This window comes from Ailuropoda melanoleuca, chromosome 13 (assembly GCF_002007445.2).
Source record: "Ailuropoda melanoleuca isolate Jingjing chromosome 13, ASM200744v2, whole genome shotgun sequence".
Classification (NCBI taxonomy): Eukaryota; Metazoa; Chordata; class Mammalia; order Carnivora; family Ursidae; genus Ailuropoda; species Ailuropoda melanoleuca.
In genome coordinates, this window is record NC_048230.1 from 69355778 (window position 1) to 69370465 (window position 14688).

General features: G+C 40.5%; 1 protein-coding gene across 2 annotated transcripts in view; it reads left to right on the top strand.

The window, feature by feature from the left end:
* The first annotated feature begins 57 nt into the window (after positions 1-57).
* Positions 58-14688, top strand: part of EIF2S2 (eukaryotic translation initiation factor 2 subunit beta) — an 18332-nt gene continuing 3701 nt past the window's right edge. Inside the window, exons 1-7 of one of the 2 annotated variants that reach the window (XM_019796571.2) lie at positions 76-212; positions 1089-1165; positions 5215-5392; positions 6814-6917; positions 10901-11036; positions 11712-11812; positions 12674-12822. In XM_019796571.2, the coding sequence (XP_019652130.1) occupies positions 1103-1165; positions 5215-5392; positions 6814-6917; positions 10901-11036; positions 11712-11812; positions 12674-12822 (731 nt within the window). In that variant the 5' untranslated portion in view covers positions 76-212; positions 1089-1102. Of the gene's footprint in view, positions 213-1088; positions 1166-5214; positions 5393-6813; positions 6918-10900; positions 11037-11711; positions 11813-12673; positions 12823-14688 lie in introns of both variants that reach the window. The other variant, XM_002916392.4, reaches the window with a different exon arrangement.

The following is a 14688-nucleotide window of genomic DNA, read 5'->3' on the forward strand; positions in this document are numbered from 1 at the left end:
GCGCCTGCGCCTTGGCAGCCTCTGCGCAGGCGTATTTCCAACGCTTGGGAAGAGAGGGCGGGGTGTCGTTCCCTTTCGCTGATGCAAGAGCCTAGTGCGGTGGTAGGAGAGGTGTCGGTAGAAGCCGCGCTGCCACCGGGGCCTGGGGCTGACCCGTCCGACTTCCCGTCCGTGCCGAGCCCACTCGAGACGCAGCCATGTCCGGGGACGAGGTGAGGGCCTGAGCCTGGTTCTAGGGCTAAGGACTGAGGCGGAGAGCCTAACCCACCCCAGTGTGGGAGACCGGGCCTGCGGCCTAGCGGCCGGCCGCCGCCATGTGGGGCAGCCGGGCCTAGGCTGCTGGGAGCGGTAGAGCCGGTGAGGACTTCGGAGCAGCGGGCCGGGTCGCGCCCGGCTCTCCTTAGGGCGGCGGCGCCGAGGCCTGCGTCCTCCTCTGGCCGGCGTTTCCGGAATTGAGAGCTCGTTGAGTCGCCCTCCCAGAAGGGGGATTGAATGCCCGGGTACTGCCTCGAAAGAACGAGATTGGGGCTGCCGACCCCTGCATTCCTTTCGATTTGACAGTGCGGCTCCAACTCTCCTCGCCGGGCGCCAGGAGTGCTGAGAGGAGCTTTCCTCAGCTCCGGCGGGGCGCCCTCGTTAAAAACTTTGCAGGCTGCCTTGTCCTGGCCGGTATCCGCCCTTATTCTCATCTCGAGCATTATCTCTTTAAAGGACCGAGGGGTGAGGGAGATAGAACAGAGGAAGAGACCCTTCAACCTCAATAAGTGACTCACACGGAAAGTTTTAGGGCGAGAGTCCCTGAGCCTTCCTGAAAGAGAGCTCTCAGCGACGTGAGCGGGAAGATCGGGCTGTGAAGCTGGCTGGATCTTTTTCCACCGTCGTGCTTGTATCTCAGCAAATTTTCTTAAGTCCTTCTTAGCCATATTTGTACCAGTTCATGTAAAATCAGACGGGTCTCCCACCCAGGAAAAAAAAAAAGCTCTTGAATTTATAATTCACTTTGTAAATATTGGGGTGCTTGGCCTATAGCGCCTTGGAGAGGAGGAGGAAAGAATCGAGGCTTTCTCGAGCGTTGGTTTTTTTTTTAGGTAGACCCTGAACGATGCTTAGAATTTCCGCAGTAGTGAAAAGGCCTGATGACGGGGCAAAGGCAGTGGTTAAGAAGGCAAGTACATGTGCTCACAGAAAGGATATTCTCCAATTTGGTTGGAGTTAATTCCCTTGAAGTGTTATGTGGTGGCTAATTCGTGGAGGGATTTGAAGACCAAATTAAGGAATTTGGATATTATTCTGGAGGAGGAGATTCGAGTTTCACATTTGATTTTCACAACCGTGTAAAATTGGTATCGTTACGCCCATTTTAGAGATGAGAGAACTGAGGCTGAGAGAGTTGTATGATGCCCATGATTAAATAGTAAGTGGCGGAGCCAGTAGTAGAACTCCAGATCTTTGCAATACTGCCTCGATCTAGGTAACTGGGAGACTTGTTCTGTTAGGAGATAAACTGAGAGTCTAAATGAAGTAGGTGGTTCTTGCTTGGATGTCATGCTCTGACCTTCCAAGACATTGCTCTGGCTGCTGTATTTCAAAAGTTCTGACAGTGGCCATGATTCATGTTTGTTTTTTCCCCTACCCATTTTCTAAGCTTTTCCTAACTTTAACAGTGCCTATATAGGTACTGTAAAGTACCTGTGTGGGGGGTTTATGGTAAAGTACTTAGAAGTGTTGTAAGGGAGTTAAGAGATCTAGTAGCTACAGCGGTAGAAGAAACAGGGACATTTCAACATAGCAATATGGGGAGGTGGAGGATTCAGTTTTACCAGTGGGATCAAGTTTTGAAGGGAGTGGAATGTGAATAAATTATTAAAGGGTGAACAAGATTTTGTCAAGCAAAAATGCAGAACCAGCATTCCAACAGAGGGCTTTGGAAGCCAATAAAGTATTAAGCAGCTTAGCACTTCACTGGTCTGTGAAGTCCAACTTCATTTTATAGGCAGGGAATTAGGGCCTAGGAAGGTTAACTTGCCCAAGATCACACAGCAAGTTAGTGGGACTAGAAATTCAGCCTTTGGCTTCCACTCTGGAGGTATGTGAAGGGTCGGGTTCCTCAGTACTATGGAGTAGATTAGTATTCTTAGGCCAGTCCTTAACTTCTGACCACTTTACAGACTTGTAAGGATCAAGTGAAAAGTTGTACGTGGAAACGACTTATAAACTGCCAGGGTCTCCCCAAGAGTACAAGTTCTGGGCTAGGATAGAGGGTTAAAGGACGTACTGTTAGTCCCCCCCCCCATTTTCTTTACATTTCCTTCTTTAAACACTTTATTGATGTATAATTGACATAAACTGCATACATTTCTTTTTAAACCTGGTGATTAAGCCAGAAACTCACCAAAATATAACTTTCTTTAACCTAGTGGAACCATGACCTTTAAAAAGCAGTGTTCTAGAATTACGGAAAATTCCCTAATCTGCAGGCATTCATATTTTTCAGACCAGTTTTTTTTAAGTGTTGTCAGTAGCTGAGATTACCTCTTATTACTAGGCCCCATTTACAAGGTGTCAGAACCATTAGGTTTTCACACAACGTGGTAGGATGTTTTACAAAAGAAGCTTTAAACTAAAAAAAAAAGTTTATGATTAAAAATGAAATGTGTGTTGTACAAAGTTTACAAAACACAGAAGAATACAAAGAAATAAAAATCTCCCAGGATCCTGTCAAGCAGAGATGACAGTATTTAGCATTTGTTCTCACCTTGCTTCTCTAGGTTTTGTAACACTTGCTTCCTGGGTGTGGTGTGGCCATGAAGTTATCATCTTGGGTAAATCCTGATGGATGAGAGTAGGTTACCACTTTCATGAAGCTTTTTCGCATTCTCTAACCCAACCTGGGAAGTTGAACGTGGGAAGCTGTTTTTGAAAGCTTTGTTGTAGACTTAAAAAAAAAAAAATAGCTCAAGAGATTCTGTGGTTTTTCATAAGTGTACTGTCAGCAACTATTTGCTTCTCAAATCCAAACTAGTCTCATAAAACATTTTGAATATAATTTGTAAGTCAGACATGAAAATCTTAAAACAAAAACATTTTTTCACTCAGGACTGACATGGCCTTGTATATGGGGGAGTCCTGTCCTAGGCACTATCTTGGGATCTGGTTTCCTTATTTTGAAACTTTACTTTGCTAGGAGGTGTGAGTATATGCGGCAGTGACTATATGTCTTAAGTATCCAGAGACAGTAATTGTGAGAGATGTTAATTATATCGGTGTATAATTCCTGCGTGTTTATTACTCTTTACAAGGCTACAACCAAACTGTTTGCCTGTAGACTTAAGTACAAATGTTTTTCAGAGGGTAAGAGCTGTGAGGCTGTCCTCTGATTTGAGAATCCCTCCTGTCTTTGGTCTGTCTTGCTGCAGAATAGTTAAAAGATAATTAATATTCCAGAACTTGATACTTGGGGGAAAAATGCAATAAATTGTAAGCCCTGCAGGACAACCAAATTTCTAGCATCTGGTGTGCAGCCCTTTTGCCAAATCTCCATATTTCAGGAATGAGGGTAAACTGGCTACCTCCCAGGAATAGATTGCAACATTCCATGTACAGTGACCCAAGGCCTAACAGGTTAGCAGTGGGGAACTTCCTCCTGCTACTTCAGTCTTCCTTATTTTTTATTTATTTTTTTATATCCGCTTCTTTAAGTTTGCTCAGTAGTGTTCTTGAGACTGACTGCATTTCAGAATTATTCATTTGCTACACAATTAAATCTTTATGAAGATAGGTGAGGAAATCTTTGAAATGAGGCTGTGTCATGTTCTAGAATGTCTTGCAGATTATTCTTTATTGGGTGAGGACAATAACTACCCTACCTTATTACAGACCCTAGTTTGGTTTCAGTGTAGCTCAGTTTCTCTAATGTACTTGGGTCATAAAGAAATTTAAGTTAATTGGAATCGATTTTGGGGAAGTTTTTGAGTTTCATGGTATGTCTTGGAAATTTGATCATCCTGAGTTGATGAAATTTCAGTGATAGGAATCAAGAGATACCGTGCTTTGTGAACTATAAAGCATTATGTAAATTATAATAATTGCTAACTTATTGAGTACTTTGTGCCAGGCACTGTGCCAAGTGTTTTATATTTAATTACTCATTTAATCCTCCCAATAATCTTGTGAGGTTTGTTTTTGGTTCTGCTACTGATCTCCATTTTACAAATGAGGCATGCAGAGGGCAAAAACTTACCTGGAGTAGTACAAGTAAGTGCCAAAGTCAGATTTGAATTCAGTCTAGTTGGACTCCAGACCTGTGCTTTCAAATACTTCTCTTTCACACTCTGTCACAACAGATCATTGGGCAAAATCCTAAATTTAAGCATGGTCAAATTTGGACAAAGATTGGTAAGGGCTTAGAGAAAAATACTTGGGACTTGAATCCAATTCTACTTGACTTCAAAGACCTCTTTCCATTCTACCAGGCAACTACTCTAAATGTTAAACTGTTGTGTCTACAATAGCAATCTATATTTTTCCCAAGTGATCAGTATACACAAGTTGTCTAAAACAAGTAATAGTTTTTTACTTACTCTCTAGTGGACATTATATTTAAAATAACTAAGAAAACTTAATGTTCCTGAAACAAAAAGCAAAATAAAAGGTTGTATGGAAGTTTCTCTTACTTAGAGATTTGCTATAGGAAGGGTTGCTGATGGATTTTCTTAAAGATTTGTCTGAATTGGGGGGGGGGGGGGGATGGGAGAAATTTTTATTTTAATTTTTTATCAGGTCCAGTCTCCTGGCGTAGCAAACCCAGGTAACCAGCCATAAATAAAACATGTATAAGCTGCTGAGGCATTGGTTTTCTCATCCATAAAGTGAAGGACATAGCATAATTTGTTGCTAAGGTCCCTTCCCAAGTTCCACAATACATTTATAAAGTCTCCAAATTTGCTCATGAAATTTAAAAGTGAAGTTGCTGTATCTTGTGAGAATCTACAAATTTAAAGGCAGGTGTGTTGTTTCCAAACCATACCCCTCCCCCACCCCTAATAAGGGAAGGTGATTGGATGGACTTTTTGTGTGTTTGCAAAATCCTTTTTGGTACTTTAATGTACCATATATTGTTGTACTTTCAAGTATGCTTTTTGAGTATACAACATATTTGGAATGTGAGTATCTTTAAAAACAATCACTTGGTTCCTTTTTCTTTTTTTTAAACAGATGATTTTTGATCCTACTATGAGCAAGAAGAAAAAGAAGAAGAAGAAGCCTTTTATGTTAGATGAGGAAGGGGATGCCCAGACGGAAGAAACTCAGCCCTCAGAAACAAAAGAAGTAGAACCAGAGCCAACTGAGGACAAAGATGTAGAAGCCGATGAAGAGGACAGTAGGAAAAAAGGTGAGTTGTAGATATGAAAGAGTCCACTGTTGTCCTGTGAGACCTGGTTCTCTTCTGTGAGTGTTTTGGATTTTGTGCCTACGGTGACCTCTTAGCCTGGTAAGTGAAGTTGAGACTATCAACATGTTGTGTGCACTGGATCTTGCCAGATTTCTGATAGACTTGTTCCAGAGAAATTCCTACCAAATCCACAAGTTGCAGAGATGACAAAACCTCATCATTCCAGGCCTGGTTTTTCCAGTCTAACTTGTCCAGTCTCTTTTCCCGTTTTAATTGTAGTTGTATTTGAGTGTAGGCAGAAAGACATAGGAGCAGAAGTGGCAGTTTTGTATCTTAGCAAATCTGAGAATCTATAGAAAAGATTAAAATTACCGCCTAAAATGTTTGGATTAGACACCAGCATTAGTTATTCCCTCTTGTGCTCTAACATAGACACCGTTTGGTTCCTGGAAACATGTCTGCTGAACATAAGACACTGCTACCGATGGGGAGAACTGACATTCATTGAGATCTGGCTTGTGCTAAGCGTCTTATACATGTTTAAAACAAACTTGAAAAGTAAGACATTCTTGTAATAAGACAAAATGAATTCATAAATAACTCCTTGAAAAACTTTGTAGCAGAGGGATCCTAAAATATTCTTAGTGTACAGTAGGGCAGGACAGTTGGAAGACTTATTGAATAAACCCATTATTGCTATCGGTGGATATGTCATATACTTTATAAGGCCTTTTGTTGAGTGATTGATTTTAGTAACAATAAGCTAACCACTAGGATTTAGATGAAAAAAAGTGTAGCACCATAGTAGCCGTAGGAAGATAGAAAAGCCAGTTAGTACCTCTGTTGGAGTAACAGAAGTTTCTATCAAGACACTTAGGAGGCACCTAAAACCCAGTTGGGGGATAGACTTAGAGAAGGCTTCTTGGTAGAAGTTCCTTCTAACCAAGATCCAGTGAGATGAAGGTAAGTGCCATATGAGGGCTGATGGGGGCTTAGGTAAGAGACCACACATGCTGCATTAAGAAGTGGAAGTAGTTCAGTTGGACTGGAACCAGGAATTACGGGTTGGTAGCTGTGAGGGTAGGCAGAAATGGAGAGATAAAACTAGAGAGCCTTGGTAATTGTGTGAGAACTCTGATTTTGCCATGGGAACAATGAGGCATGGTATGGCCAGATTACTAAATAAATATTCCCAACATGGTCCCCTAACCAGGTTTTTCCTACAAAGCTTCAATTTGACCTGCCATTGTTTTTTCCAGAACCGTAACCTTGGGTTGTAGAGAGACCACTGCACTGATGAATACCCAGTCTTTCCATTCTGGTGGCTTAACTAATTAATAGCTGAAATGTTGGTTTAATTCGGTTTGTGCTGTACCTTCTGCTAGTTGTTATAATTTTTACCCTTAATTATCTCTTTTTAGATGCTTCTGATGATTTAGATGACTTGAACTTCTTTAATCAGAAGAAAAAGAAGAAAAAAACAAAAAAGATATTTGATATTGATGAAGCTGAAGAAGGTGTAAAGGTAGTATTGCTTTCTTATTGAAGGTAAAATTTGACCTCTTGAAAGGTTGCTAATGGCTGATGTTTCTTTTTGTCTTGTGTCTTAACAGCTTTGCTTTTGTTATTAAGTACTTGATCAGTGTTAAGGTCATTTTCTTGGGATTGTGTCTGACTAGGTATCTTAAAGAGATTATGGTTTAAAGGAATATAAATTGAGTTTTATACATGGTATTGCGTGCTATTAAGATGATTACAAAATGCCCTTGGTCGTTAACCACACTGAGATTGGCTGAGGAGAGAGATTCCTATAAGTGAGAAATCCTGTGGAGCATATATTCTTATGGTTTCTTCTGTTAGACTTTGGTAGCATGTTGAAGATACACAAACTTATGTGTGTTCCTCTGAGCAGCAAAAAAAAGAACCCCAGCTTGTGGTGGATGGTGGCTGATGATTTTATGGCCTGTAGGAGAACAGGAGCATTTAGGCTGGTTTTATGGGGTTCTCTGGTCTTTTAGGGACATAAGGCCTTGCGGTTATCTTGTTACTGGCTCAGTTTCCAATATAAATATCTCAAAATTCTTTTGAACAAGGATAGATACATAGGTGGGTAGGTGGATAAAAGGAAGATGGATCAAGAAGGAGCTAAAAGTCTGTTATTCCCTTACTTAGAGTTTCTATTCTAAGACCCTATTCAGGAATCTTGAGCAGAGCCCACACATTTATTTTAAAAATCCAGGATAATAGCAATTTTGTGTATATACAAGTGAGAAGGAGCAAGCATGAGAGCACACATACACATGTACTGTCCCATTTTATGTTTTCTACCCCAGTTTTTCTTTGGTGAATAGTTTATTTGCTCAAACTCAAATAAGGTGTGTCCCACATGTAATAGGAAATGTATACAGTAATTCATTCAGTTTTGGAAACAATGTCACAATTTTGATAACTTGGTTAATTCAGCAAATACGTATTGATAATTAACAGTGAGTCAGGCATTGTGTGCTAATTGCTAAGGTACTGAAATGAATAAGGTATTTTTCCTTTTCAGAGATTATTTTAGTTCAGGAATAATTTAGACTCCTTTAGAACAAGATGATTTTACCTGGATTTATCTTACTCTGTCCCTGTTTGGGGATTCTCTTCTCTTCTACTGTTGTAGGGAAACAAAGAAATATTCAGATTATACTGAACAAATGAGGTTTAACTATCCTGGGTAACAAGGTGACATACCACATGTGCTATAGAAGGTCTTGGTTGACAAGGTTTTGTTGGTCAGTTTCTCTAGTAGCTTTTGTCCTGAAGAGTCACTTACAAGCTCTGCTAAGTGCTTAAACACTTTTTTCTCTGCTATTGAAGGCATAGCATAGCTTGTTACTACAAGTATCCTCATCAGGTAAGACATGGAGTTTAACTTGAAACTAAAGTGTTTTTAAGATACTGGGTATTGGGTTACTCGTCTGCCTGCATTTTCAGACCATCACAGGGCTTTTGAAAAATCTTGAAAAACAGTGTGCCGTTTTCTGTGTTTCACTGGGTCTTTGCCTCAGTTTGGAAGTGGATCTTAACTGGAATGAAGTAAATAAATAGTATAGGACTATAAATTAGCTGTTGTGTGCTAATTTATATCAGCATATTTAAGTTTCTTGTTTAATGATTGTCATCTTAGAGACTAAGTTAATATCTGCTTTCTTGTTTATCTGTTATCTAGCTAATACACATGAGCTAATTGGTTTTTGATGGCCAAATATGGCCTTGAGACTATATAGCTGGATTTGGGATCTCAAGGCTGCACGTCATTTACTCCCAGCTATTCCAATTTTTCTGCTAAGATTTATGAAATTACAGTGGCCAATGTCAGAGTAATTCAGGATGTAGGCATGCACAAATGGATGTTGATAGGTAATATTGACAACACACTTCAGGATGGGAAGCCGGATAAGCTGATGAAAGAATGGAGAGATTAGAAGACTAGAGACTGAGACTGGCCCTTTCTGATCTCTGGGGTGTTTGACTCATTTCTAGTGCCCTGTTTACATCTATAACTATAGCAGCTAATCTTGGAATCAAGCTTTACCTTGTCTCCATCCATTCATCAGGTGACTGTAATTCTCTGGGTTCTGCCTTTTCCCTCTTTCATGATGTCATCTATTGAAATGATGCCCAAAGACCTCTTCACAGTCTGGTGCCAGGCTGACTGTGGTATAATAAAAAATAAATATTTAGTCTTTGTCCTCAGTTCCTGGCACACAGCTTCTAAAACCCTTGGCATCTCTGGAGTGATAAAAGTGTCCTTTGAGAGATGACTAGTGGCTGGGAGCTCCTGGATAGCTTTAGGGTGGAGGCTGGTTGTCAGAAAGCTTAAGCCATGATTAGAGGATTAGAACTTTCACATACACACTTCTCCAGGGAAGGGGGCTGGAGTTCAGTCACCAATGGGTAATGATTTAATTAATCCTGACTACATAATGAAACCTCCATAAAACCTTTCAACAGCGGGGGTTAGAGAGCTTCAGGGTTTGTGAACATGTTGGGCTGTTGGGCGAGTGGTATAACCAGAGAAGGCTCTGCACCTGCCTCCCTCCCCCCTTTTCTTGCTCTGCTCTATGCATCTCTTCCATTTGGCTGTTACTGAATTGTATCCTTTATAATAAAATGGTAATAGTTAAGTAAAGTGCTTTTCCAAGTCGTTCTAGCAGATTATTAAATGGGGGGGTTCTGAATTTGTAGTCAAGGCAGATTAAATGTGGGTAAAACATTTACCCTGTACTTGCATTGTCCTCTGAAGTAAGGACAGTCTTGTGATACTGAGCCATTAAACCTGTAGAATCTGTCACTGAGCATGGGTAGTGTTAGAATTGAATTGAATCACAGGCCACCTAGTTAGTGTCAGAGAGTTGGACAATAGCTGTGGGAAAAATACACGTATTTGGTGTCAAGAGGAAAAAAACACTCCCATTGATTGCATCAGAATACTTAGAAACTTCTTTACTCCTGAACCCTGTTCCTGCTGAAGATTGTCAACCAGAAGATGCAGGAATCTTTTTTTTTTTTCCTTACAATTTTATTTATTTATTTATTTATTTTAGAGAGCTCACATGAGTGGGAGGGACAGGGAGATGGAGAGAGAATCTCAGGCAGACTGTGCACTGAGCGTGAAGCTCAGTGCAGGGCTTGATCTTATGACCCCAAGATCACAACCTGAGCGGAAACCAAGAGTCAAATGCTCAATTGACTGTGTCACCCAGGTGTCCTGATATAGGAATCTTTTAAAGATTTCTAGGTGATTTTGAAAGTGGCCTGGTTTGGAAACATGAGCAATAATTATAAGATCTCGAGGCTGATGGATAAAGGAAAAGATGCCACAAAAGTGTCTTAAAGAGGGGTGCCTGTCTGGCTCAGTCAGAAGAGCATGTGACTCTTTGATCTCAGGGTGGTGAATTCAAGCCCCACATTGGGTGTGGAGCCTACTTTAAAAAAAAAAAAAGGTGTTTTAACTTCCAGTTTAAATGACACTTTATTTATTTATTTATTTATTTCTAGGATTTTATTTATTTACATGAGAGTGAGCAACAGCACAGAGGGAGAAGAGAAACAGACTCCCCACTGAGCAGGGAGCCCAACGCAGAGCTTGATCCCAGGACCCTGAGATCATGACCTGAGCCAAAGGCAGATGATTAACCAACTGAGCCACCTAGCACCCCTATTTATTTATTTTTTAAAGATTTTATGTATTTGAGAGAGGGCACGAGCAGGGAGAGGGACAGGCAGACTCCCCACTGAGCACAGAGCCGGACATAGGGCTCATGACTTAGATACTTAACTGACTTAGCCACCCAGGTGCCCCTTAATGACAGACTTTCTGAGCCAGTTTGGTTCACCTGTGAGAGACATTGCTTATCTATAACTACAATTATGAATATTTATTTTCCTCCAAAATGTCAGCCCATGTCATTTAAAAAAAATAGTCCTAGTATCAAAATGTTGATTCTTATCTCGATTTCTTAGGATCTGAAGATTGAAAGTGATATCCAAGAACCAGCTGAACCAGAGGATGACCTTGACATTATGCTTGGCAATAAAAAGAAGAAAAAGAAGAACGTTAAGTTCCCAGACGAGGATGAAGTACTAGAGAAAGATGAAGGTAATATTGGGGCTTGGCAGCTCAGTTGGGGCTCGGCAGCTCATTTCTAGGTTACTCAAGACTTTGGCCTAGTCTCTTTGATGACCTTTCTTATTTTTCTGTTCTCCTTATTTCCATTGCCTGATAATGGAAACTGAAAGGAAAGGATATCTAACTTGATAATGACAGTTCAAGATTTCATGGGGGAAGAATTTGGCAACTGGGATTATACTAGCTGTAACTAGATCTTAAATGATGTTCAAAAAAGGTTTTTTTTTCATTTTTTTGTTAAAAGTGCTGTTTTATTAGTTCTAAGTACTAAAGTTCTTTAGAGAACTTGAGTTTAGCAGATGGATTTTTATGGATGTGGATATTTCTTAAGCGCTTCAAAACAGCTGGATTTTTTTCCTCTAGTTATCCCAGTGCGTTATGTTATCTTGTGTTTGTTAAATCAAGAAATAATTCAGTGTGTCTGTTATCACGAATTTCTAATTAGAGAGGTCTCTATTAAGGGTTATTTATGAAAGTTGTAACATCCCTGTCTTGACGAAGTAACAGGTTGTTTGTGAGCCTTGACGCTTTTATGCAGGAGGGAAGACAAATGTCTTTGAAGCTTTCATTTCTCTAGATCTGCTTCACCCCCCCCCCACTTTGTTACTGCCTACCCCTCATTCTTACGGTCTTTATTATCTGTAGCTTTAGAAGATGAAGACAGCAAAAAAGATGATGGTATCTCATTCAGTAACCAGACAGGTCCTGCTTGGGCAGGCTCAGAAAGAGACTACACATATGAGGAGGTAAGGTAAATTTTGTTATGAAAAGGGGCTAAGATGTTTGCTAGAATTAAAGAACAAGATCTTTATTTACTTATTTTTTAATATTTATTTGTGAGAGTGAGCATGTGCAGTGTGCAGGGAGGGGCAGAGGGAAAGAGAATCTCCAGCAGACTCCCTGCTGAGTGTGGAGCCCGGGCTCCCATCTCATGACCCTGAGATCAAGACCTGAGCTGAAATCAAGAGTCGGATACTTAACCAACTGAGCCACCCAAGCACTCCTGAAGAGCAAATTGCCATACTGAATTGGAAGGGCCATTGAAGAGCAGATAGTGAAACAGACCCGGGGAGGTCACACAATCAGTGCGCTGGGCTGCCTGATGCCCTCCAGTGCCCAGAGTTCAGTATTATGGTATTCACTGCTCCATCTGAATCCATGAACTTCTGCAGACATGGAGCCCCTTAATTGGGAGAGCAGTAGAGGAAGGGGGTACCTTAATTTAGGGCCAGGGTGAGTTGAGTTAGTTTGTTTGGACTTTCCTGAATCTTACTTTTCCATGTATGATATACTTTCCCATAGAAATAGCGAAGTTAGTAGGGCTCATTCCTTCATTCATTCAGCTTTGAACTCAGTATCGCTGAGCATCCCTAATGGACCAGATCCTGCTTGAGAATTGAGTGCTATTCTTAAGGTGCTGCCAGAACATGTAGACATGATAAGTTGTGTGTGTTAGCAAAGAAGTGTGTATGTGCTGCCAAAGCGAGGACTGTGTTTAGTAAAAAGTGATGTTTGCTTTGCTTGAAGATAAAACAGTGACTCAAGTGGGAATTTTATACTCCTGCTATTAATAAGAATGTATGTGAATACCATTTGTTTCTCTCTAGCTACTGAATCGAGTATTCAACATTATGAGGGAAAAGAATCCAGATATGGTTGCTGGAGAGAAAAGGAAATTTGTCATGAAACCTCCACAGGTCGTCCGAGTAGGAACAAAGAAAACTTCTTTTGTCAACTTTACAGATATCTGTAAACTGTAAGTTGGTTAATAGAGAGTCCTCCACCCCAAATACCAGCTACTCGGAGGAGGATATGTTAAATATCCTTATTGTGCAGTTTGTTGTAGGAAGAAGGAAAGAGTGCACAAGTGTCAGGGTTGGTTTGAGGGAGGTCACAGTTAACGTCTGTCAGTTCTTCTTATTCATAGGTCTCAGGGCTTGTTTTATCAGGCATCCAAAGGTGAGAGAAGCCAACTCATGCTGACCCGAGAGTGGATCATAACCAGATGGAGTGAAGAGGGAGGAGGTTGAATATAGTCCTCAGACAGGAGCCTGGGGAGCCCAAGGAGGTAGAAAAGCTCATTAGGCTGGGGTGGGCCTGGCAAACAACTGCAAAAGTGAGCTCCGGGACAACAGCTGAATTTGGTGCCTCTTCTTTGGATGCTCATTGGCAAGTCATGGTCGATGAGATCTTAATGACCATCACATTCCATGTGTATCTCACCCCCAGGTCACTCTCTGGGCCTGGCACTTCTCATAGCTCAGCTACATCTTTTCTGACAGGCTCTTCGGGGCACCAGACCTTATCTATCTACTGTTTGTTACTCAGTTTCATAAGTGATACATGCTTATTGCAGATAAAAGGCGAAACAGTGAACACAAAAGAATAATCACTAAAAATTCTACCACCCTGAGATAATCACTTGTTTTCATTATAGGCATTACTTAAAAGGTTTTAGGCTTTTGGCTGATGACAACAGTAGTATACTCTTTATTTGAGCAAAACTAGAAAATACAGGCATGCTGAAGAAAATGAAAAATCATCTGTAGATAACTCCATTAAGAGATAATCATAATTTAATACTTTTATGTTTAGCTAGTATTGTGCATGTAGATATTTTAAAATACATTGGTATCATACTGGTTTCTAACAGAATTTTCTCAGTGTATCGCAAAACTTTTACCCATATCATCAGTCTTCAGAAATGTTTTGAATAGCAACACAACATATCTAACAGTTCCTTAGTTGGATATGGTTGCTTCTGAGTTTTCATGATCAGTGGCAAAGCTTCAGGAAACATCCCGATACACATATCTTGACATAATTCAGAATAGAGCCTTAGGGCAAAAATTCCCAAAGTGGAACTGCCAAATTAAAAGGAATGGGTTATTTTTGTGGCAAATTGCTTTCCAACAAGCTCCTACCAATTTATACTACCACTAGCAATGTAGGAGCTTACCTGTTCTGTTTTCACCAACCCTCACTACACTTTGGGAAAGAGTAACTTAAAAATTGTAATAGTAGTACCTGGTTATTGGAACAAGTTCAACCAATGCCAAGTAATAGAACTATTTTTTTAGAGAAAATTTATTTTAGAGCGTGCAAGTGGGGGCAGGGAGCAGAGGGAGAGGGGAAACTGACTCCCCAACAATGTGGGGCTTGAACCCGGGACCCGACATCATGACCTGAGTTGAAAGGAAGAGTCAAGATGCTTAACTGACTAAGCCACCCAGATGTTCCCCGAGTGAATAGAATTGCAAAGTTTAAATACTGAATGGCATTGCTCTGTATTTGCTCTTTACTTTGTGTACTTGTTGGGTGGGTGGTATATAGAGACCTGTCTTGCTCTAAAAGCAGGATAGAGTGGATATATGATAACTGCTCCTCAGTTGAATATTTAAGCTGTTTTCAATTTTTCTGCTCTTGTGCTACCATGGAATATTTCCCTATATATTGTTCCCCTTTTTTGTTAATGAAAATTTTCAAACAGACAGACATAGGGTTTAGCAGAACAGCCAAGTGTCCCATTGCCTAGGTTTTGTGTATTTTGACCTTTACATGTGCATCAGATCTTTTTCTTTTTGAAAGGTTTTTTTTTTTTTTTTTTTTAAAAAGGGGGGGA